Raw genomic sequence first — 25,447 nt, forward strand, 5'->3', positions numbered from 1 at the left:
GTGTTGGGCTACGTGTTGGGCTTCGTGTTGGGCACCGTTTTGGACACCGTGTTGGGCTTCGTGTTGGGCACCGTGTTGGGCTTCGTGTTGGGCTTCGTTTTGGGCTCCGTGTTGGGCTTCGTGTTGGGCTTCGTGTTGGGCTACGTGTTGGGCTTCGTGTTGGGCTTTGTGTTGGGCTACATGTTGGTCACCGTCTTGGGCACCGTGTTGGGCTACGTGTTGGGCACCGTGTTGGGCTACGTGTTGGGCTCCGTGTTGGGCTACGTGTTGGGCTCCGTGTTGGGCTTCGTGTTGGGCTCCGTGTTGGGCTACGTGTTGGGCTCCGTGTTGGGCTACGTGTTGGACACCGTGTTGGGCACCGTGTTGGGCTCCGTGTTGGGCTTCGTGTTGGGCTTCGTGTTGGGCTTTGTGTTGGGCTACATGTTGGACACCGTGTTGGGCTACATGTTGGACACCGTGTTGGGCTTCGTGTTGGGCTACGTGTTGTACACCGTGTTGGGCTTCGTGTTGGGCTACGTGTTGTACACCGCGTTGGGCTACATGTTGGGCACCGCGTTGGGCACCGCGTTGGGCTTCGTGTTGGGCTCCGTGTTGGGCTACGTGTTGGGCACCGCGTTGGGCTCCGCGTTGGGCACCGTGTTGGGCTCCGTGTTGGGCTCCGTGTTGGGCTCCGTGCTGGGCTCCGTGTTGGGCACCGTGATGGGCTTCGTGTTGGGCTTCGTGTTGGGCTCCGTGTTGGGCTTCGTGTTGGGCACCGTGTTGGGCTTCGTGTTGGGCTTCGTGTTGGGCTCCGTGTTGGGCTTCGTGTTGTGCTTCGTGTTGGGCACCGTGTTGGGCTTCGTGTTGGGCTTCTTGTTGGGAACCGTGTTGGGCTTCGTGTTGGGCACCGTGTTGGGCACCGTGTTGGGCTACGTGTTGGACACCGTGTTGGGCTTCGTGTTGGACACCGTGTTGGGCTACGTGTTGGACACCGTGTTGGGCTTCGTGTTGGGCACCGTGTTGGACACCGTGTTGGGCTTCGTGTTGGGCACCGTGTTGGGCTTCGTGTTGGGCTTCGTTTTGGGCTCCGTGTTGGGCTTCGTGTTGGGCTTCGTGTTGGGCTACGTGTTGGGCTTCGTGTTGGGCTTTGTGTTGGGCTACATGTTGGTCACCGTCTTGGGCACCGTGTTGGGCACCGTGTTGGGCTACGTGTTGGGCTACGTGTTGGGCTCCGTGTTGGGCTACGTGTTGGGCTACGTGTTGGGCTTCGTGTTGGGCTCCGTGTTGGGCTACGTGTTGGGCTCCGTGTTGGGCTACGTGTTGGACACCGTGTTGGGCACCGTGTTGGGCTCCGTGTTGGGCTTCGTGTTGGGCTTCGTGTTGGGCTTTGTGTTGGGCTACATGTTGGACACCGTGTTGGGCTACATGTTGGACACCGTGTTGGGCTTCGTGTTGGGCTACGTGTTGTACACCGCGTTGGGCTACATGTTGGGCACCGCGTTGGGCACCGCGTTGGGCTTCGTGTTGGGCTACGTGTTGGGCTTCGTGTTGGGCACCGTTTTGGGCTCCGTGTTGGGCTCCGTGTTGGGCTACGTGTTGGGCACCGCGTTGGGCTCCCCGTTGGGCACCGTGTTGGGCTCCGTGCTGGGCTCCGTGTTGGGCACCGTGATGGGCTTCGTGTTGGGCTTCGTGTTGGGCTCCGTGTTGGGCTTCGTGTTGGGCACCGTGTTGGGCTTCGTGTTGGGCTTCGTGTTGGGCTCCGTGTTGGGCTTCGTGTTGTGCTTCGTGTTGGGCACCGTGTTGGGCTTCGTGTTGGGCTTCGTGTTGGGCACTGTGTTGGGCACCGTGTTGGGCACCGTGTTGGGCACCGTGTTGGGCTACGTGTTGGACACCGTGTTGGGCTTCATGTTGGACACCGTGTTGGGCTACGTGTTGGACACCGTGTTGGGCTTCGTGTTGGGCACCGTGTTGGACACCGTGTTGGGCTACATGTTGGACACCATGTTGGGCTTCGTGTTGGGCTCCGTGTTGGGCTTCGTGTTGGGCTTTGTGTTGGGCTACATGTTGGACACCGTGTTGGGCTACATGTTGGACACCGCGTTGGGCTTTGTGTTGGGCTCCGTGTTGGGCTACGTGTTGGGCTTCGTGTTGGGCACCGTGTTGGGCTACGTGTTGTGCACCGCGTTGGGCTTCGTGTTGGGTTACGTGCTGGGCACCGTGTTGGGCTTCGTGTTGGGTTACGTGCTGGGCACCGTGTTGGGCTTCGTGTTGGGCACCGTGTTGGGCACCGTGTTGGGCTACGTGTTGGGCACCGTGTTGGGCTTCGTGTTGGGTTACGTGCTGGGCACCGTGTTGGGCTACGTGTTGGGCTTAGTGTTGGGCTCCGTGTTGGGCTTCGTGTTGGCCACCGTGATGGGCTTCGTGTTGGGCACCGTGTTGGGCACCGTGTTGGGCTCCGTGTTGGGCACCGTGATGGGCTTCGTGTTGGGCACCGTGTTGGGCACCGTGTTGGGCTCCGTGTTGGGCACCGTGTTGGGCACCGTGATGGGCTTCGTGTTGGGCTCCGTGTTGGGCACCGTGTTGGGCTCCGTGTTGGGCTTCGTGTTGGCCACCGTGATGGGCTTCGTGTTGGGCACCGTGTTGGGCACCGTGTTGGGCTCCGTGTTGGGCTCCGTGTTGGGCACCGTATTGGGCACCGTGATGGGCTTCGTGTTGGGCTCCGTGTTGGGCACCGTGTTGGGCTCCGTGTTGGGCACCGTGTTGGGCACCGTGTTGGGCTCCGTGTTGGGCTTCGTGTTGGGCTTCGTGTTGGGCTTCGTTTTGGGCTCCGTGTTGGGCTTCGTGTTGGGCTTCGTGTTGGGCTACGTGTTGGGCTTCGTGTTGGGCTTTGTGTTGGGCTACATGTTGGTCACCGTCTTGGGCACCGTGTTGGGCACCGTGTTGGGCTTCGTGTTGGGCACCGTGTTGGGCTACGTGTTGGACACCGTGTTGGGCTTCGTGTTGGACACCGTGTTGGGCTACGTGTTGGGCTTCGTGTTGGGCACCGTGTTGGACACCGTGTTGGGCTTCGTGTTGGGCACCGTGTTGGGCTTCGTGTTGGGCTTCGTTTTGGGCTCCGTGTTGGGCTTCGTGTTGGGCTTCGTGTTGGGCTACGTGTTGGGCTTCGTGTTGGGCTTTGTGTTGGGCTACATGTTGGTCACCGTCTTGGGCACCGTGTTGGGCTACGTGTTGGGCACCGTGTTGGGCTACGTGTTGGGCTCCGTGTTGGGCTACGTGTTGGGCTCCGTGTTGGGCTTCGTGTTGGGCTCCGTGTTGGGCTACGTGTTGGGCTCCGTGTTGGGCTACGTGTTGGACACCGTGTTGGGCTCCGTGTTGGGCTTCGTGTTGGGCTTCGTGTTGGGCTTTGTGTTGGGCTACATGTTGGACACCGTGTTGGGCTACATGTTGGACACCGTGTTGGGCTTCGTGTTGGGCTACGTGTTGTACACCGCGTTGGGCTACATGTTGGGCACCGCGTTGGGCACCGCGTTGGGCTTCGTGTTGGGCTTCGTGTTGGGCTACGTGTTGGGCTTCGTGTTGGGCACCGTGTTGGGCTCCGTGTTGGGCTACGTGTTGGGCACCGCGTTGGGCTCCCCGTTGGGCACCGTGTTGGGCTCCGTGTTGGGCTCCGTGTTGGGCTCCGTGCTGGGCTCCGTGTTGGGCACCGTGATGGGCTTCGTGTTGGGCTCCGTGTTGGGCTTCGTGTTGGGCACCGTGATGGGCTTCGTGTTGGGCTCCGTGTTGGGCTTCGTGTTGGGCACCGTGTTGGGCTTCGTGTTGGGCTTCGTGTTGGGCTCCGTGTTGGGCTTCGTGTTGTGCTTCGTGTTGGGCACCGTGTTGGGCTTCGTGTTGGGCTTCGTGTTGGGCACTGTGTTGGGCACCGTGTTGGGCTTCGTGTTGGGCACCGTGTTGGGCTTCGTGTTGGGTTACGTGCTGGGCACCGTGTTGGGCTACGTGTTGGGCTTAGTGTTGGGCTCCGTGTTGGGCTTCGTGTTGGCCACCCTGATGGGCTTCGTGTTGGGCACCGTGTTGGGCACCGTGTTGGGCTCCGTGTTGGGCACCGTGATGGGCTTCGTGTTGGGCTCCGTGTTGGGCACCGTGTTGGGCTCCGTGTTGGGCACCGTGTTGGGCACCGTGATGGGCTTCGTGTTGGGCTCCGTGTTGGGCACCGTGTTGGGCTTCGTGTTGGCCACCGTGATGGGCTTCGTGTTGGGCACCGTGTTGGGCACCGTGTTGGGCTCCGTGTTGGGCTCCGTGTTGGGCACCGTATTGGGCACCGTGATGGGCTTCGTGTTGGGCTCCGTGTTGGGCACCGTGTTGGGCTCCGTGTTGGGCACCGTGTTGGGCACCGTGTTGGGCTCCGTGTTGGGCTTCGTGTTGGGCTTCGTGTTGGGCTTCGTTTTGGGCTCCGTGTTGGGCTTCGTGTTGGGCTTCGTGTTGGGCTACGTGTTGGGCTTCGTGTTGGGCTTTGTGTTGGGCTACATGTTGGTCACCGTCTTGGGCACCGTGTTGGGCACCGTGTTGGGCTTCGTGTTGGGCACCGTGTTGGGCTACGTGTTGGACACCGTGTTGGGCTTCGTGTTGGACACCGTGTTGGGCTACGTGTTGGGCTTCGTGTTGGGCACCGTGTTGGACACCGTGTTGGTCACCGTCTTGGGCACCGTGTTGGGCTACGTGTTGGGCACCGTGTTGGGCTACGTGTTGGGCTCCGTGTTGGGCTACGTGTTGGGCTCCGTGTTGGGCTTCGTGTTGGGCTCCGTGTTGGGCTACGTGTTGGGCTCCGTGTTGGGCTACGTGTTGGACACCGTGTTGGGCACCGTGTTGGGCTCCGTGTTGGGCTTCGTGTTGGGCTTCGTGTTGGGCTTTGTGTTGGGCTACATGTTGGACACCGTGTTGGGCTACATGTTGGACACCGTGTTGGGCTTCGTGTTGGGCTACGTGTTGTACACCGCGTTGGGCTACATGTTGGGCACCGCGTTGGGCACCGCGTTGGGCTTCGTGTTGGGCTTCGTGTTGGGCTACGTGTTGGGCTTCGTGTTGGGCACCGTGTTGGGCTCCGTGTTGGGCTACGTGTTGGGCACCGCGTTGGGCTCCCCGTTGGGCACCGTTTTGGGCTCCGTGTTGGGCTCCGTGTTGGGCTCCGTGCTGGGCTCCGTGTTGGGCACCGTGATGGGCTTCGTGTTGGGCTCCGTGTTGGGCTTCGTGTTGGGCACCGTGATGGGCTTCGTGTTGGGCTCCGTGTTGGGCTTCGTGTTGGGCACCGTGTTGGGCTTCGTGTTGGGCTTCGTGTTGGGCTCCGTGTTGGGCTTCGTGTTGTGCTTCGTGTTGGGCACCGTGTTGGGCTTCGTGTTGGGCTTCGTGTTGGGCACTGTGTTGGGCACCGTGTTGGGCTTCGTGTTGGGCACCGTGTTGGGCACCGTGTTGGGCTACGTGTTGGACACCGTGTTGGGCTTCGTGTTGGACACCGTGTTGGGCTACGTGTTGGACACCGTGTTGGGCTTCGTGTTGGGCACCGTGTTGGACACCGTGTTGGACACCGTGTTGGGCTACATGTTGGACACCATGTTGGGCTTCGTGTTGGGCTCCGTGTTGGGCTTCGTGTTGGGCTTTGTGTTGGGCTACATGTTGGACACCGTGTTGGGCTACATGTTGGACACCGCGTTGGGCTTTGTGTTGGGCTCCGTGTTGGGCTACGTGTTGGGCTTCGTGTTGGGCACCGTGTTGGGCTACGTGTTGTGCACCGCGTTGGGCTTCGTGTTGGGTTACGTGCTGGGCACCGTGTTGGGCTTCGTGTTGGGTTACGTGCTGGGCACCGTGTTGGGCTTCGTGTTGGGTTACGTGCTGGGCACCGTGTTGGGCTACGTGTTGGGCTTAGTGTTGGGCTCCGTGTTGGGCTCCGTGTTGGGTTACGTGTTGGGCTTCGTGTTGGCCACCGTGATGGGCTTCGTGTTGGGCACCGTGTTGGGCACCGTGTTGGGCTCCGTGTTGGGCTCCGTGTTGGGCACCGTATTGGGCACCGTGATGGGCTTCGTGTTGGGCTCCGTGTTGGGCACCGTGTTGGGCTCCGTGTTGGGCACCGTGTTGGGCACCGTGTTGGGCTCCGTGTTGGGCTTCGTGTTGGGCTTTGTTTTGGGCACCGTGTTGGGCACTGTGTTTGTCTCCGTGTTGGGCACCGATTTGGGCTTAGTGTTGGGCTTCGTGTTGGGCTTTGTGTTGGGCTACATGTTGGACACCGTGTTGGGCTTCGTGTTGGACACCGTGTTGGGCTTTGTGTTGGGCTACATGTTGGACACCGTGTTAGGCTACATGTTGGACACCGTGTTGGGCTTCGTGTTGGGCTACGTGTTGGACACCGTGTTGGGCTACATTTTGGACACCGCGTTGGGCTCCGTGTTGGGCTTTGTTTTGGGCTCCGTGTTGGGCTCCGTGTTGGGCTACGTGTTGGGCTTCGTGTTGGGCTTCGTGTTGGGCTTCGTGTTGGGCTACGTGTTGGGCTTCGTGTTGGGCTACGTGTTGGGCTTCGTGTTGGGCTTTGTTTTGGGCTACATGTTGGTCACCGTCTTGGGCACCGTGTTGGTCTCCGTGTTGGGCATCGTGTTGGGCTACGTGTTGGGCACCGTGTTGGGCTACATGTTGGACACCGTGTTGGGCTTTGTGTTGGGCTACGTGTTGGGCACCGTGTTGGGCTACGTGTTGGACACCGTATTGGGCTTCGTGTTGGGCACCGTGTTGGGCTACGTGTTGGACACCGCGTTGGACACCGTGTTGGGCTTCGTGTTGGGCACCGTGTTGGACACCGTGTTGGGCTCCGTGTTGGGCTACGTGTTGGGCACCGTGTTGGGCTACGTGTTGGACACCGCGTTGGACACCGTGTTGGGCTTCGTGTTGGGCACCGTGTTGGGCTACGTGTTGGACACCGCGTTGGACACCGTGTTGGGCTTCGTGTTGGGCTCCGTGTTGGGCACCGTGTTGGGCTACGTGTTGGACACCGCGTTGGACACCGTGTTGGGCTTCGTGTTGGGCACCGTGTTGGGCTACGTGTTGGACACCGCGTTGGACACCGTGTTGGGCACCGTGTTGGACACCGTGTTGGGCTACGTGTTGGACACCGTGTTGGGCACCTTGTTGGGCTCCGTGTTTGGCTCCGTGTTGGGCTTCGTGTTGGGCTTCGTGTTGGGCTACATGTTGGACACCGTGTTGGGCTACATGTTGGACACCGTGTTGGGCTACATGTTGGACACCGTGTTGGGCTACATGTTGGACACCGTGTTGGGCTTCGTGTTGGGCTCCGTGTTGGGCTTCGTGTTGGGCTTCGTGTTGGGCTACATGTTGGACACCGTGTTGGGCTACATGTTGGACACCGTGATGGGTCCCGTGTTGGGCTTCGTGTTGGGCTACATGTTGGACACCGTGTTAGGCTACATGTTGGACACCGTGTTGGGCTTCGTGTTGGGCTACGTGTTGGACACTGTGTTGGGCACCGTGTTGGGCTTCGTGTTGGGCACCGTGTTGGGCTTCGTGTTGGGTACCGTGTTGGGCTACGTGTTGGGCTTCGTGTTGGGTTACGTGTTGGGCACCGTGTAGGGCTACGTGTTGGGCACCGTGTTGGGTTACGTGTTGGGCTACGTGTTGGACACCGTGTTGGGCTTCGTGTTGGGCACCGTGTTGGGCTTCGTGGTGGGCACCGCGTTGGACACCGTGTTGGGCTTCGATTTGGGCCTGTTATGTTAAGTATATCCGTGTTACCACTCCTTCAGGTTACGCTAAGCTTCCCTGCTGCTTCTACTCTGAGTTGTTGTCTAAATGAAATGTGACGTAACAAATGGACCCACCTGGAATGCTATCTTTAGTCCAGTTTTAATGTCCCACCAGGTTTGAAAACGCCAACCTCCATGTTCACTCTGGTGGTCCTGGTCACCACCATCGTGGTCTGTCTGTCTCACATCTGCTTCGGACACTTCAAATACCTGAGCGCTCATAACTACAAGGTAAGACTTGGCTGAAGGTGTGTGAAATGTAAACTCTGCCGTCCGGTTTGCTATTCACTCCGTCTGCTTTTGTTTTAGATCGATACAAAGGAGAGCGATGTTGACACTGTTGAGAATGGACGCCCGAGTCGTCCTTCGTCCTCCCCAACAGCCAAATCTCAGGTGAGTTCTGTCAGAGCAGCAGCATGGCAACAAGAGCTGATGGTTTGTGGAAACGATTTTGTTAGACGTGTCTGCAGGGACGTTTCACGTCAACGGTCCCTGCAGACGTTCGCTTCAGTCTGGACAACAGCATGAAGGTTGGAAGCATCCAGATGAACTTCCTGTGCTTAATGCATCTGTGTGTCTGCTTCATGGCCAGTCCTGCTTGTTACAGTCTCAGCAGTTCTGACCCACTTGTGGTTCTCTGTGTCCTGCAGCATCAGACTCAGCAGCAGCAGAGTTACATCGCCCAGGTTCTGCAGGACCCAAACACGGACGAGCCGGGCGCCGGCAGCAGCGAGGAGGACCGGGGCTCGTCCCAGGATGAGGAGATGCTGAACGGGGGAAACAGTATCAACGAGGCGGGTTTCCAGTCGGGGGAGGACAGCCTGATTGCAAATGAGGTCCATCAGTAGCCAAAGGCCAGCTGGAGGGAGGGGCTGGAGCTACTTCATACCCACACATAAGTCAAACAGGAAGCTGGCTGGAGGGTCACTCAGCACCCCCATCCCCCACCCTGAAGACCTGACCTTTGACGCCGGCGTTGGGTCACACATTCAGCCCTGCACACATTGGAGGCCTGAAGGACACCAGACTGTCCCCACAGGCAGTCCTGACCACAAAACCAAATGTTTAGTTTCTGTTGGTGGGTGGGGGGAGGGGGTAAAAATCGTGCCTGAGATGGATTTACTTCGTTCGCACTTGTGTCTTGACATCTGATCCGTCTTCAGGTTGTCCGATGTGGACCTGCTGATGCTGACGTTGTCTTTTTCCTCTAAATGAACCCATGGCGACGGCGCCCCCAGTGTTGTCACCAGCAGTTGTAGACGTAGAAGCTTCGCTTACGGAGACGTCCCTCTTCCCGTCCACGCCTTCCCGTCCACGCCTTCCCGTCCACGCCTTCCCTTCCACGCCTTCCCTTCCACGCCTTCCCGTCCACGCCTTCCCTTCCACGCCTTCCCGTCCACGCCTTCCCTTCCACGCCTTCCCGTCCACGCCTTCCCTTCCACGCCTTCCCGTCCACGCCTTCCCGTCCACGCCTTCCCTTCCACGCCTTCCCGTCCACGCCTTTCCTGGAATGTGGACTCTGCCAGTTTTCTCTACACCATGTAGAAGTTCTGTTCCTCTGACGACACCAGGCATTCGCTGCATGTTCTTTAAAGCATAACAATGTCGCTGCCTTTGGACGATGTCATCCATTGCCGGACCACGATGTGTTTCCCTCCTCGTCTTGGCAGCATGTCCTCCCACCTGGCGGATGAGCTTTCAGCTCAAGAACCAGCAGCCCTGATGCGAGGATACCTTCTTTTCTGGTTTTGATCTCACCTGAACTACCTTAACCTGTGAATAAGGAAACAGGGATGTTTGTGTGTGTCAGTTAGAAACTGAACTCTTTCAGACTCGGACTTCTCCAGCAGCAGCGGCGGTGTAGTCAAATCTCGGGTAGATGCAGAAGAGCAGCGCTTTTCGTCCAGAACATCTACCCTCAAAACCTGAAGCTGTCAGGACTCTGAAGGGAAATGTTTTCTGATTGTTTGGAGGTGTGTGATTGTGTGTGTGGTAGCTTATTGAAAAGCAACCTGCATCACGTAGAGTCCAGCAATGCCTCCAGGTAACCTGCAACAGCCCGCCAGGCTCCAGAGCTTCTCTAACGGATCATCCATCTGTCATTGGGTCAGTTTTCCTTCACTGTGGTAGAAAAAAACAATCATGGTCGACGTTGTCTGCACATATCAACAAAATGTCATGTTTTTCCAGCTGCAGGGAGTTTTCCTGACTGACAGCCATCCAGTCAGAACGTGACCTCGTTCATGCAAAGCAGGAAAAACAAATGCAGACCAGAAAACCAAACGCAGTAATATTTTTACCATTTGGAATAACTGCGACGATCATCAGTATGTAGTTAGCGTGAACACAGAGGAGGTGTTAACAGCTGCAGAGGGCAGACGTGACGTTACCTCTGACTCGGAAAGGTGGAATCAGCTTCTGTTTTTTAGGGAAATGTAGAGATACTGCTCCTCACATTGCAGGAACTTACATGTGAAGAAGCTAAGGATGAAGCTAGCATCACAAGCTTATGTCATTATTAAGCTAGCTTACGTTCATCAGTATGAATACGCAGCCATTTATTTCTGTTCAGTTTACGCTCGTGTCAAACACGGAAATGATTCTGATTTTTCTCAGAAGAGGAAACACAGAAGAAGCTCCAGTTTGGACAGCACATGTAGCGAACACATAAAGCTAACTTACACATTAAGCGAATATGTGAAGCTAACTGTAGCCGTAAACTGTAATACTGTGGTCAGCTTTCAGACTGAAGCTGAAATACCTTTACCTGTCTGTTGATGGCGCAAGGAGGCATCATTTCTGGTGCAAATCTTGACTAGTATCACACTTAAGAAAACTGGATCTACAGATAAATATGTTCAGATACTATTTCTGTGGATCAGGGAAATTGTTTGGGATATCGTCACTTGAAGCTGGTTTTAGTGGTTCAGGTTCCAGTTTCAAGACGTCATTGGTCATGACTTTGCTCTGATCTGACTCCAACCAGCTCCTCCAGATCTGCTTGCTTTCCTTTGGAGATCTGGAGTCAGTCCTGCCATGACAAGCCAAGTCACAGAGGAGGTCAACCAGAAGTCAGCTGAAAAGAGGTTTTATTGGCAGGCTATCTCCCGCACTGTGGACAGACCCAAAAGTCTAGCGTTGCCCAATGGTCTGCAGATGTAACCCGTATCTACCTAGAAGTCTGACTCGGAATGGGAAGGGTGGTTTGGTCAAGCTTGGTCTCTGTGTCCACAGCACCTGGACCCTAGTAGTCCTTGTATCAGCCAGATAGCAATAAATGCGTCATGACATGGCGCTATGTCGTCTTTTAGTTACCTAACCCGTACCGACCCGTACCACGCTAACCTGCTCTGATCCGTACCGACCCGTACCACGCTAACCTGCTCTGATCCGTACCGACCCGTACCACGCTAACCTGCTCTGATCCGTACCGACCCGTACCACACTAACCTGCTCTGATCCGTACCGACCCGTACCACACTAGCTTGCGCTGATCCGTACCGACCCGTACCACACTAACCTGCTCTGATCCGTACCGACCCGTACCGCGCTAACCTGCTCTGATCCGTACCGACCCGTACCAACCCGTACCGCACTAACCTCCTCTGATCCGTACCGACCCGTACCAACCCGTACCGCACTAACCTCCTCTGATCCGTACCGACCCGTACCACACTAACCTCCTCTGATCCGTACCAACCCGTACCGCACTAACCTCCTCTGATCCGTACCGACCCGTACCACACTAACCTCCTCTGATCCGTACCGACCCGTACCGCACTAACCTCCTCTGATCCGTACCGACCCGTACCACACTAACCTCCTCTGATCCGTACCGACCCGTACCACACTAACCTCCTCTGATCCGTACCGACCCGTACCACACTAACCTCCTCTGATCCGTACCGACCCGTACCACACTAACCTCCTCTGATCCGTACCGACCCGTACCGCACTAACCTCCTCTGATCCGTACCGACCCGTACCAACCCGTACCGCATTAACCTCCTCTGATCCGTACCGACCCGTACCGACCCGTACCAACCCGTACCGCACTAACCTCCTCTGATCCGTACCGACCCGTACCACACTAGCCTGCTCTGATCCGTACCGACCCGTACCGACCTGTACCGCACTAACCTCCTCTGATCCGTACCGACCCGTACCGCACTAACCTGCTCTGATCCGTACCGACCCGTACCGCACTAACCTCCTCTGATCCGTACCGACCCGTACCACACTAACCTGCTCTGATCCGTACCGACCCGTACCACACTAGCTTGCGCTGATCCGTACCGACCCGTACCAACCCGTACCGCACTAACCTCCTCTGATCCGTACCGACCCGTACCGCACTAACCTCCTCTGATCCGTACCGACCCGTACCGCACTAACCTCCTCTGATCCGTACCGACCCGTACCGCACTAACCTCCTCTGATCCGTACCGACCCGTACCACACTAGCTTGCGCTGATCCGTACCGACCCGTACCACACTAACCTCCTCTGATCCGTACCGACCCGTACCACACTAGCTTGCGCTGATCCGTACCGACCCGTACCAACCCGTACCGCACTAACCTGCTCTGATCCATACCGACCCGTACCGCACTAACCTCCTCTGATCCGTACCGACCCGTACCACACTAACCTGCTCTGATCCGTACCGACCCGTACCAACCCGTACCGCACTAACCTGCTCTGATCCATACCGACCCGTACCACACTAACCTGCTCTGATCCGTACCGACCCGTACCAACCCGTACCGCACTAACCTGCTCTGATCCATACCGACCCGTACCACACTAACCTGCTCTGATCCGTACCGACCCGTACCGCGCTAACCTGCTCTGATCCATACCGACCCGTACCACGCTAACCTGCTCTGATCCATACCGACCCGTACCACACTAACCTGCTCTGATCCGTACCGACCCGTACCACACTAACCTGCTCTGATCCATACCGACCCGTACCAACCCGTACCGCACTAACCTGCTCTGATCCATACCGACCCGTACCACACTAGCTTGCGTTGATCCGTACCGACCCGTACCACACTAGCTTGCGCTGATCCGTACCGACCCGTACCACACTAACCTGCTCTGATCCATACCGACCCGTACCACACTAACCTGCTCTGATCCGTACCGACCCGTACCAACCCGTACCGCACTAACCTGCTCTGATCCATACCGACCCGTACCACACTAACCTGCTCTGATCCATACCGACCCGTACCGCACTAACCTGCTCTGATCCATACCGACCCGTACCACACTAACCTGCTCTGATCCGTACCGACCCGTACCAACCCGTACCACGCTAACCTGCTCTGATCCATACCGACCCGTACCACACTAACCTGCTCTGATCCGTACCGACCCGTACCACACTAACCTGCTCTGATCCATACCGACCCGTACCAACCCGTACCGCACTAACCTGCTCTGATCCATACCGACCCGTACCACACTAGCTTGCGTTGATCCGTACCGACCCGTACCACACTAGCTTGCGCTGATCCGTACCGACCCGTACCACACTAGCTTGCGCTGATCCGTACCGACCCGTACCACACTAACCTGCTCTGATCCGTACCGACCCGTACCACACTAGCTTGCGTTGATCCGTACCGACCCGTACCACACTAGCTTGCGCTGATCCGTACCGACCCGTACCACACTAACCTGCTCTGATCCGTACCGACCCGTACCACACTAGCTTGCGTTGATCCGTACCGACCCGTACCACACTAGCCTGCTCTGATCCGTACCGACCCGTACCACACTAGCTTGCGCTGATCCGTACCGACCCGTACCACACTAACCTGCTCTGATCCGTACCGACCCGTACCACACTAGCTTGCGCTGATCCGTACCAACCCGTACCGACCCGTACCACACTAGCTTGCGCTGATCCGTACCAACCCGTACCGACCCGTACCACACTAGCCTGCGCTGATCCGTACCGACCCGTACCATACCGAGTTGGACCTGTTGGTGGAAATGGGGCTTTGGTGCCAACAAACATCTGAAACACTCCCGATAGCAGCTAACTGTCACATATTGTTCACAGCACTCATTATAACCAAACTAGCATTAGCGCCCGTTAGCCTCAAACATCATCGTGCCGTCGTTCTCCTACGTCCCAAACCCCGCTTTTAAGGGTGTTTTATCTTGCTGCCTTCAGCTTTCGCTTGTTTTTTCTTTTTTTTACCTTCATTGTTGCGTTTGCGTCACATAACAATGACGTCACAGCGTGTTGCTATAGTAACACCAAACCGACTTAAGTGGAGACGACTGCTGCCCTCTAGTGGAAACATTAAAGTTCGCACGCAAACGCCCCGTTGCCATAGTGATGGCTTTGCCGGAAACCGACCTGGCTGGCTGTGACAGATGTTGACATGCAGCAACGTGGTGATGATGATGATGGAATAGTCTCAGGTGTTTTTTGTTTTTTTTTAACTGATGTTTACATGAGTTTTTGTTGCCGAGTGCGTGGGCATGTGTGTGTGTGAGTGTGTGGCTGACACACAGCTGGACTATGAAAGCTGCAGCCGCCGCTTGGTTGCGGCTGCACGCCGGAGAACCTGCAACGTTTGTGTCCAGATGTTGGTGTTTCCTGACTGCATGCAGCAGGAGCGGCTCAGAGGTCTGAACGCGACAATCCAGTTTCAGTTCTGTGGTTTTTGTTCCGAGTACAATCTGTTGAAATGCTGTGAAACCAACTCATTCCACCTGGATCCAGTTATTTATGCAAACAATCCCGGTTCTAGCGGACCACTGAGCGGTTTTGGGTTGTGGTCTGATGTGGTTCTGTGATGCTCCTGCTGGCTGCAGTTTGGTGTGTTGAAGGTTTGGTTTATGTTTTTCTTAATTTTTTTATGCTGAAGCTCCTAAAATGTGAAGACTGAAAGGAAGCGTCGGCTGACAGCTGCAGGAAGACCTGTAAAATAAAAACCTGTGTAAATATCCGTCCAGCTGCACTGTCCTCCACGTCTCTGCTCCCAGCTGCAGCCTGTTGCTTCATCTCATGCTTTTAATTTATTGCCGTGACACTTATTTATTTTTACTTCGATCTTCACGTGTACAAAGAAACATTTGTCCTATTTATGTTCCAGGATCAATAAAAATTATTCATCTGCTGATAGTTTGTTTCTCTTCAATCAAAACTTTTAACTTGAACCAGAAGATGAAGTTCTGTTTGTGAGAACAGCTTCGCTTCCGGGATCCAGCAGCTTCTGGAAGCTCTGAGCGGACCACACTGAGACCTGGTCCCCCTCCAGCCGGTCTGGTTTGGTATTGCATAAGTATAAGAAATTGATTTTTTTTTTTTTTTTTAAAAAGCACAAACGCCATTTTTTCTTATTGTCCCACATCGGGATTCAAACCCATGACTTTCTGGATTGAAAGTCATGACTTTACTCACTACACCACTAGAACTTTTGGGTGCACTGTGGGAAAAAAAGCATTGAAATTTTTTCCAATTGGCTTTTTTTCCCCACTTCCATCAGGGTGTAATTAGCGGGATTACAAAAACATGTGCAAGGTTCAACTAAACTCCAGTAAAGATGTGAAAGACTTTGTTTAATGTGAAAAAGATTGTTTAAGACTTATCAAAGTCTTGAAATGTTGCAGGGAGCATTGTTGGAACAAATCCTTCATATTTAACTGGGACATTTGTAAATAAATTCCTTTGCTCCTTGAAGTGTGCAGCTGAGACCAACAGTTCACGTTGAGCAGCCTGCAGAACTGCACGCCGTCACACAAGCAACAGCCGACAAAACAACAATGTACCTACATGTTAAATGCTGCATTTGAGCCAGTGCCTTGTATGTGTACCTTTGTCCCGGTGTACAAAATGGACCAATCGCTGAGCTGAATTCTGTAGAACATATCTCCTGAATGGGCTGAAGAGTCTGATACCTGAATGGTTGAAGTGAGACAAACTGGTTAGGAGGAGCAGCATTTCAAAGATTTTGCAAGAAAAGACAATGGAGACCGGGACCGAGACGAACCAGACACTGCAAACTGGTGCAGAGCTCCGAACCCCAGTTGAAGCAGTTTTCAGCTCATTATGCAAAAACTGACCAATCGCAGAGCTGAATTTTTGCAACATCCAATGCACTGTGGGTTTGAAAGACTTTCATCCAATCACAAGGCCGAATTAATTTTTGCAAAATGTTAAATATCTCAAAAAACAACAAAGATTTGAAATGACAAAAGTCTTAGCACACTTCTCCTGAAGGAGCTGCAGCGTTTAAGATGTGAATGGTTGAAGTGACTTGAACAGTGCAGGAGGACTAACGTGGCAAAGTTTGGCGGAATAATAAAAATGGCTGAACAGAATCACAATAATGTGAATGCCCATGGGGCATGGGCATTCACATTAATAAAATAACAACAGATTATTATTAGATTATCAACAAACTGCACGTTATCTGTTATTATCAGTCATTTGGAATATCAGCTTTATTTCCAGAGGAAAGAAATGTGTAGCCATATAATGAAATTGGAATAAATTAAAATAGTTTAATGAAGAAAAACTTTAGATGGCTGACAAATAAATTAGATGAATAAAGCCTTGTTGTGAAGCCGAACTAAAGAACATCTGAACAGAGGATTCAGCTGGCGGCGCTACTTCCTCTCTTTACTGCCAGAAACTAAACGTAGAAGAAGAAGAGCGCATTAGTCCTCCAACAAGGAAGAAGAAAATGCTAGCGGCGGCAGTTAGCTCCTTGCTAACCTGATGCTCACGCGGGCGTCATGTCGACGACCTCCAAAGTGGTTCTGGGAGTTTCTGTGGTTCTGACTCTGAGCACGGTGGCTGCAGTCCACATCAAGCAGGACTGGGACCGAGAGGTAAGCCGAGCCGAACCGAACCGAACCAGAGTTCTGTTTGTTTGTTTGACAGCTTTGGCACGTGAACGCAACGTTTCTGCTTCGAACGGATTCCTGCAGCGGCACGTGAACGCAACACCGGCAGCGGCCGTCCAGAACCGCCGAACCGGGTCAAGCTAGAGGGTCCAGAATAAACCCTTTTAGCTGCTTCTGTCAAGTTAAAACCAAACTTCCGGTCCGGTTCTTCAGAATAAGAGCAACTAAAAGGGGAAAGATTAAAATAATTTTGTCTGATTCTTTTATTAGTTTTATTTTATTTTAGTTTATTTTATTAGTTTGTGTTAAACATCCCAACAGCTGGAAGAGACTCACAGCAAGGTGGAAATTTCAAATGAGGCAAATTATTAAGAATCTCCATATTATGAAATACATAAAGGTATTTCTACATTATTCATTTTTGCATTTAAATCAGATGAGCAAAAGAATTTATTGTCAGAACTATGTAAAGAACTGGCAAATCTAAAGAACAACTGGTTGACTAGACTTGGAAAAGAAGATTCCTAACATGGAGACAAAATGGTTTGAAAAACATTGCGAGATGTTTCATAACAAAAAAAACATGAGTTGGAGAAAATCTGGCAGAAAGTGAACCTCTTTACTGTGACCTTATAGATTCAGTTCAGTGTTTGGAAGAAGGAAACTGTGACTTCAGGGACAAATATTTACGTTAACCAGTCAGATGTGTCTGGAAGTGGAGGTACCCAGCTTCCATCTTCAGCCGCTTATCCGGGGTCGGGTCACGGGGGCAGCAGCCTAAGCAGGGAAGCCCAGACTTCCCTCTCCCCAGCCACATTTGCCTACTCTGCGGGGGGATCCCGAGACGTTCCCAGGCCAGCCGAGAGATATAATCCCTCCAGCGTGTCCTGGGTCTTCCCCGGGGTCTCCTCCCAGAGGGACGTGCCTGGAACACCTCACCAGGGAGGTCCAGGAGGCATCCTGACCAGATGCCCGAGCCACCTCAACTGGTTCCTCTCGATACGGAGGAGCAGCAGCTCTACTCTGATCTCCTCCCGGATGACCGAGCTCCTCACCCTATCTCTAAGGGAGAGCCCGGCCACCCTGCGGAGGAAACTCATTTCAGCCGCCTGTATACGAGATCTCCTTCTTTCGGTCACGACCCACAGCTCATGACCATAGGTGAGGGTAGGAACGTAGATCGACTGGTAAATGGAGAGCTTCGCCTTCTGGCTCAGCTCCTTCTTCACCATGACAGACCGGCGCAGAGCCCGCATTACTGCAGACGCCGCACCGATCCATCTGTCGATCTCACGCTCCATCCTTCCCTCACTCGTGAACAAGACCCCAAGATATTTAAACTCCTCCACTTGAGGCAGGACCTGACTCCCGACCCGGAGAGGGCAATCCACCCTATGAGACCATGGTCTCAGATTTTGAGGTGCTGATTCTCATCCCAGCCGCTTCACACTCGGCCGCAAATCGCTCAAGTGAGAGCTGGAGATCACGACCAGATGAAGCCAACAGGACCACGTCATCTGCAAAAAGCAGAGAGCCAATCCTGAGGCCACCAAGTCGGATCTCCTCAACACCTCGGCTGCACCTAGAAATTCTGTCCATATAAGTTATGAACTGAATTGGTGATAAAGGGCAGCCTTGGCGGAGTCCAACCCTCACCGGAAACGAATCTGACTTACTACCGGCAATGTGGACCAAGCTCTGACACCTGTTGTACAGGGACCGGACAGCTCGTACAAGGGGGTCCGGTACCCCATACTCCCGGAGTACCCTCCACAGGAGTCCCCAGGGGACTTGGTCGAACGCCTTCTCCAGGTCCACAAAGCACATGGGGCGGCTGTAGCTCAGGAGTAAGAGCAGTCGTCCTTCATCAATTCCTGGCTTCCCCTGACTAAAATGCCTAAGTGTCCTAGGCCTAGACACTGAACCCCAAGCTGCCCCTCGATGTGCCTATCGGGGTATGAGTGTGTTGAATGAGTGTACTTGTGTGTGTGAATGGGTGAATGTGACAAGTAGTGTAAAGCGCTTTGAGTGGTCTGCATGACTAGAAAAGCACATGTCCATTTACCATTTACATGTAGACTGGTTGGGCAAACTCCCATGCCCCCTCCAGGAGGGGTATAGAGCTGGTCCACTGTTCCTCGATCAGGACAAAAACCACACTGCTCCTCCTCAATCCGAGATTCAGCTACCCGGTGGACCCTCCTCTCCAGGAGCCCTGAATAGACCTTATCAGGGAGGCTGAGGAGTGTGATTCCCCTGTAATTGGAACACACCCTCCGGTCCCCCTTCTTAAAAAGGGGGACCACCGCCGTGGTCCAGCGGCACTGTTCCCGATGATCACGCGATGCTGCAGAGGCGTGTCAGCCAGGACAGCCCCACACAGCATCCAGAGCCTTAAGGAACCCCGGGCGGATCTCATCCACCCCCGGGGCCTTGCCGCCAGGGAGCTTTTTGACCACCTCAGCGACTTCAGCCCCAGAGATAGGAGAGTCCACCCCCCGAGTCCCCCAGCTCTGCTTCCTCATCGGAAGACATGTTGGTAGGATTGAGGAGGTCTTCGAAGTATTCCTTCCACCGACCCACAACATCCCGAGTTGAGGTCAGCAGCTCCCCACCTCCACTGTACATAGTGTTGACGGAGCACTGCTTCCCCCTCCTGAGCCGCCAGATGGTGGACCAGAATCACCTCGAAGCCGTCCGCAAGCCATTCTCCATGGCCTCGCCGAACCCCTACCATGCCCAAGTTTTTGCCTTGGCGACAGCCGAAGCCGCATGCCGCTTAGCCTGTCGGTACCCATCAGCTGCCCCTGGAGTCCCACAGGCCAAGAAGGCCCGATAGGACTCCTCCTTCAGCTTGACGGCATCCCTCACTGCTGGTGTCCACCAACGAGTCCTGGGATTACCGCCACGACAGGCACCAACGACCTTGCAGCCACAGCTCCGGCTGGCCGCCTCAACAATAGAGGCACGGAACACAGCCCATTCGGACTCAATGTCCCCCGCCTCACACGGGACATGGTTGAAGCTCTGCTGAAGGTGGGAGTTGAAGCTCGCTCTGACGGGGGACTCAGCCAGACGTTCCCAGCAGACCCTCACAACACGTTTGGGCCTGCCAGATCTGACCAGCTTCCTCCCCCACCATCTGAGCCAACTCACCACCAGGTGGTGATCAGTTGAAGCTCCGCCCCCCTCTTCACCCGAGTGTCCAAGGCATGTGGCCGCAGGTCCGACGATACGACTACAAAACAATCATCGAACTGCGGCCCAGGGAATCCTGATGCCAGGTGTACATATGGACACTCTTATGTTGGAACATGGTGTTCGTTATGGACAATCCATGACGAGCACAGAAGTCCAATAACAAAACATCATTTGGGTTCAGAGGGGGGGGACTATGCCTCCCAATCACTCCCCTCCAGGTCTCACTGTCATTGCCCACGTGAGCATTGAAGTCCCCCAGCAGAACTATGGAGTCCCCAGAAGGAGCACCCTCCAGCACTCCCTCCAAGGACTCCAGAAAGGGTGGGTACTCTGAACTGCTGTTCGGTGCATAAGCACAGACAACAGTCAGGACCCGTCCCCCCACCCGGAGGCGGAGGGAAACTACCCTTTCATCTACCGGGGTAAACCCCAACGTGCAGGCACCAAGCTGGGGGCTGATGAGAATGCCCACACCTGCTCGGCGCCTCTCATCATGAGCAACTCCAGAGTGGAAGAAGGTCCAGCCCCTCTCGAGGGTTCTGGTTCCAGAGCCCAAGCCATGTGTCGAGGTGAGTCCAACTATATCTAGTCGGAACCGCTCAACCTCGCGCACAAGCTCAGGCTCCTTCCCCACCAGAGAGGTGACGTTCCACGTCCCGAGGGCCAGCTTCTGCAGCCGGGGATCAGACCGCCAGGGTCCCCGCTTCTTGCTGCCGCTCAGCTCACACTGCACCCGACCCCTACGGCTCTTCCCGCAAATGGTGTCGGTCCACCTCTTGCCGTGGTTGATGCAGGTTTGTTGTAGGTTCTCGCGCCTGTTTCCAGCTGTGGAGTTCCTAACGGCTGTGTGATACCGCTTGGTCGGACATCAGTGACATGCATCACCATGAATGGCTTTGGATCCGAGGAGCATCCAGAACCCAACGAGGCGCCGTCCTTAGAAGCCGGCAAGAAACGGTTGATGTAGTTACGGGCAGATGTTTCCAGTGGTTCTGGTTTCATAAAGTCCTGGTTTTGCAGGTCTGAACACGATTATTAATCTTATTTTTCCAGCCTAGTTAGCGCTAAACTGAGGAAGAGGAACAGAGTTCTCCGCTACCAGCAGTAGTTACTCTGCTGGCTTCCCTGCGTCGCCGTGCAGAACCGACGGATGGATTGGGTCAGTTTGGTTTGGACAGGCAGGGAGACTCTCAGAGCAGAGGGACGAACTTAATTTTGAAGGATCCAGTCGTCTTCCTGTCTCAGGGTGACCTCCGTGAGGTCAGATGCCGGGGAAGTTTGTCAAACTGAAAAGATTTTAGAGGAAAAACAGCTGAAAGTGAATCAGTCCAATCAATAATCTGATTCCTGGAGCAATCACGATTCATCGTCATGGTGACTGTCTGATCGTAACTTCCTGCCGCCGATCCAGACAGAAGAACAAAGTTGAAGTTGGTATTTTATTGTGAAATTTTGGGTTGTCTCTGCTTTCTTCCGGCGTGATCTTTAGAATATTTCTCATCGTGTCGTTACTTCTGGCGCAGAAACTCGTCTGGAGAAAAGCAATGATCAAGAACCAGAATCCTTCCGCTGAGACCAGGCCAAGACCGGACTCTTTCTGAGACCGGAACCAGGACAGGACCGGACCCTGAGCCGGGTCAGCAGTCTGACGTCTCCTGTGTCTCCACAGCGTCTCCGTCAAGGCGTGGTCAAGGATCTGGAGCGTTTGGAGCGTAAGAAGGAGAACCTAAGGCTGCTAGAGGAACAGAAGGTTCTGACCCAGCAGCTGGAGCAGGACCGGCGCCGTAGAGAGTCTCAGCAGGACACCTGAGGTATGTCCAGATTCCCTGCAGGAGTTTAATGGGTCTGACCTGGACCTGGTAACAGTAGCGACCGATTCGTTCCTGCCCAGGTGATGGACGACGGCAGTGCTCCTCTGATAAGAGGAGGGGGCGAGGCCGCCTGCACCTCGGCCTCAGAGGGTCTGGAGGAGGGGGAAGTGGAGGGGGAGACACTGCTGATTGTGGAGTCGGAGGACCAGGGGTCTGTGGACTTGTCACATGACCAGAGCGGGGACTCGCTGACCAGCGACGTGGGCGAGGACATGGACGGAGGCTGGGTCTGCGAGGACATGTCCTTCTACTGCGACCGCTGCCACAAGTGGATCCCTTCAGGTAGACCCCCAGATTCCAGGGACCCCAGATTTGGGGTGGGGTGTCTCAGTTCCAGTGGGGGTGGGGGGAGCTCCTGGCCTAACTCTGTTGTGGTTCCAGCTCAGCTCCGTGGGGAACAGCCCAGCTACCTGAAAGGAGACAACTTCTTCAAGTTGGTTTGCAGCGACTGTTCGGAGGACGGCAAGGAGAGCTATGAGAGGATGAGGCTCACCTGGCAACAGGTACACAGTCCTGCGCTAGCCAAGACCCTTAATCCTTCTGGGAGACCATAGAGTTTCTGATGATGCGTCTCCCGCGGTCAGGTGGTGATGTTAGCCATGTATAACCTGTCTCTGGAGGGGACGGGCCGCCAGGGCTACTTCAGGTGGAAGGAGGACATCTGCGCTTTCATTGGTCGACACTGGAACTTCCTGTTGGGAACCAGGTGTGCTGCTCCTTCCTGTCTCCTCTGACACATTTGTCAGAACATGCTAATGTCTTCTTGTCGGCAGGAAGAAGACATCGACTTGGTGGAGCACCGTCGCCGGCTGCCTGTCAGTCGGAAGTCCAACCTTCTTCCGCTCAGGAGCGCAGGAATTTGGAGAACCTGGCTGGTGGAAGCTGGTCCAGAACCGACCCCCCACCCTGAAACCAGAGGTGGACAAGTCCAGCACCAAAACAAAAGGTGAGATGATCCTCTGAGGACTGTCCAATTACACATTTCTCCTTGGATCTTTGAGTTGAGAAGGTTCTGGTGAGACTTTACTCCGAGGAACATCTCGGTGAGAGCTGTTCAGGTGGGGTGGTCTTTGGAAGAGCTTCCAGTTGGAAACGGACCTCCAGGGAGCGTCAGGGCGAGTGTTGTTCTTGATACTGATTATGTCGACCAACAGTGTCCAAACCAGCACTGGATCCGATCATCACGGTGGAGGGTCTGAGGAAACGGGGCACCAGGAACCCAGTGGAGAATGCCATGCAACTGAAGGAGAAGCGCTCACGAACTCAGGAGGCCAAGGACATCCGACGGGCACAGAAAGAGGCGGTGGGGGGCTATGCTGACCGTAGCGTGTCCTCCACGCCTGTCAAACTGGGTGCAGGTCGCAGCGGGCCCATCAGTCGTCGACCGGATCTCGTTCTGGAGAAAGGTGAAGTTGTAGACTTCTCCTCCCTCAGCTCCTCAGACCGAACGCCGCTCACCAGCCCGTCGCCATCGCCATCACCGGACTTCTCTGCTCCGGGAACGCCGGCCTCTCATTCAGCTACTCCCAGCTTGCTCTCTGAGGCCGACCTCATCCCTGATGCCATGCCGCCGCAAGCGCTCTTCCACGGTGAGTGTCCACTAGCTGCTTTCAGGTGGCGTTGTGGTGATCTCACTGATGATGTGTCCTACATGTAGATGACGAGGAGATGGAGGTGGAGGGGATGATCGACCCGGGGGTGGAGTATGTCCCTCTTCCGGCCAGCAGCCTCGTCGCTCGCAAGAAGCTCCACCCAGCACAGCCACAGATCAAACGAGAAGCAGAATGCGAGGATGATGAAGGCCACGGTCGTGAGGAAGACTTCGAAGAGCCAATGGGATTGGGTGAAGGTTTGCCATCATCTTCTGGTGGAGGGGGCAGAGCCAATGGTGCCCAACAGAAGAGGATGGCTCATCTGGAGAAAGGTAACGGAGCGTCCGGCACTGCCCGCAGTCCTCGCTATACCACCCTCAGCCTTTATGAGGAAAGGATGCTGCTGCGGCGGCTGGCCGCCTGCCCGCTCGCGCTCGCCGTCACGCCACCGGCCAGACGCCTCCACAGGAAGCTGCTGGTCCGCCAGGCCAAGAGGCAGCGAGGGCTCCCCCTGCTGGACATCGATGGAGTGGTCAGCGCCACGCTCAGCCTGGTGGGCGGGATATACAGTGCTCAAGAGGCAGGGTCACAGCTCAGGGGCGGAGTCCATGCAAAGTACTGCACTAACAGTCAGGAGCTGCGAATACTGGACCGCTTTCAGGTAGATCTGAATCCAGTTCTGGTTCCAAACCAACTCGTGATTGTATTTACTGTGGAAACTTATTAACGCCCCTTCCTGATGTCTTCGTTTTCTTCTTTGTCTTTGTCTTCTTCTTCTTTTTCTTCGTCTTTGTCTTCTTCTTTGTCTTTGTCGTCTTCTTCTGCGTCTACCTTCCTCTGTGTCCAGTCTGTCCCAACTAGGTCGAGTTCCACCTGATCCAGGTGGACTCGTGTGGGTGTGTTCTCATTGGTTCTGGTCCAATCCCCCGACTGAACTGGGTTTTGTGTCCCCGCAGACGAACCTGTCCAGCAAACGAGGCACCCAGCAGAACTCCATGTCCTTCTGGAACCGTCTGATGGGAGCTGAAGGTGGTTTGGACCAGAGCATTAAGAGTCCATACACATCCCGTATCCTGAAGCCTTTCATCAGGTGCACCTTTCTGTTACCTTCAGGTGGGCGGAGCCTCCTGACACCTGTGCAGAATCTCACCTGTGTTCCTTTTTCAGGCGGGATTATGAGTCCCGTCCAGTGAAGCTCCGCCTTCTGGCAGAAATCCGGGCTTTCCCTCACCGGAAGGATCCAGATTGGAGTCCGGAACCTGAGGCTCCGATCGACTACTGCTACGTCCGGCCGAACCACATCCCGTCCGTCAATGCCATGTCTCACGACAGCTTTTGGCCAGGTAGGCGGCACACCTGTTCCTGGCCCTGATCTTGACCGTCCCCCCATGAATGAGACCTTAATGGGTTCTGCTTCCAGGTGTGGACTTGTCGGAGTGCCTCCAGTACCCAGACTTCAGCGTGGTGGTCCTGTATAAGAAGGTGGTGGTCGGCTTCGGGTTCATGGTGCCGGACGTGAAATACAACGAGGCCTACATTTCCTTCCTGCTGGTCCACCCGGAGTGGCGGCGAGCCGGGATTGGGACTTTCATGATATATCATCTGATCCAGGTGAGTCCAGGTCCACCGGAGTTTTGGTTGTCAATCAGGAAATTCTGAGGTTCTGTTTGGATCTTTCAGACCTGCATGGGGAAAGATGTGACCCTGCACGTGTCAGCCAGTAACCCGGCGATGCTGCTATACCAGAAGTTCGGCTTCAAGGCCGAGGAGTACATCCTGGACTTCTACGATAAGTACTATCCGGCGGACAGCACTGAGTGCCGGCACGCCTTCTTCCTGCGGCTGAGGCGCTGACCGCCGCCAGAACGCATCACGGACAGAACCGAGACAGGTGGAGAAGTTCGGTTTCAGATGTCGGCTTCAAGAAGTTCGGTCCGTTTGAAGATGTTAAATCAGAACCAGCTGTTGCAGCGTAGAAGGCGGGGGATCCAACACAGGAGGCGGGTCTTCCAACACATGGGGGACGTCTTTCAGCAGGGGGAAGTTCCGTCACCTGTGTGGCTTTCAGATAGCAACCGCTGATTCACCTGTAGACCATGTGATGAAAATCAGATCAATAAAAACTTCAG

The 25,447-nt window shown here is 54.9% G+C and overlaps 2 protein-coding genes across 4 annotated transcripts in view; both read left to right on the forward strand.

Moving 5' to 3' along the window:
• Positions 1 to 11,293, forward strand: part of LOC306774796 (CSC1-like protein 2) — a 112,571-nt gene extending 101,278 nt beyond the window's left edge. For 2 of the 3 annotated variants that reach the window (XM_079264967.1, XM_079264968.1), the window contains 3 exons: positions 7,891 to 8,006; positions 8,085 to 8,168; positions 8,426 to 11,293. In XM_079264967.1, the coding sequence (XP_079121093.1) occupies positions 7,891 to 8,006; positions 8,085 to 8,168; positions 8,426 to 8,623 (398 nt within the window). In that variant the 3' untranslated portion in view covers positions 8,624 to 11,293. Of the gene's footprint in view, positions 1 to 7,890; positions 8,007 to 8,084; positions 8,169 to 8,425 lie in introns of those variants that run through there. The other variant, XM_079264969.1, reaches the window with a different exon arrangement.
• Positions 11,294 to 21,531: 10,238 nt separating this feature from the next.
• kat14 (lysine acetyltransferase 14) lies at positions 21,532 to 25,447 on the forward strand. Its single transcript, XM_079264634.1, has 11 exons — positions 21,532 to 21,666; positions 21,747 to 22,008; positions 22,108 to 22,229; positions 22,311 to 22,432; positions 22,500 to 22,672; positions 22,881 to 23,315; positions 23,384 to 23,979; positions 24,275 to 24,408; positions 24,486 to 24,661; positions 24,739 to 24,929; positions 24,999 to 25,447. The coding sequence occupies exons 2-11, from the start codon at positions 21,750 to 21,752 to the stop codon at positions 25,170 to 25,172; spliced, it is 2,382 nt and encodes a 793-aa protein (XP_079120760.1). The 5' UTR covers positions 21,532 to 21,666; positions 21,747 to 21,749; the 3' UTR covers positions 25,173 to 25,447.

Source organism: Telmatherina bonti (genome assembly GCF_933228915.1).
Source record: "Telmatherina bonti genome assembly, chromosome: 3".
Lineage (NCBI taxonomy): Eukaryota > Metazoa > Chordata > Actinopteri > Atheriniformes > Telmatherinidae > Telmatherina > Telmatherina bonti.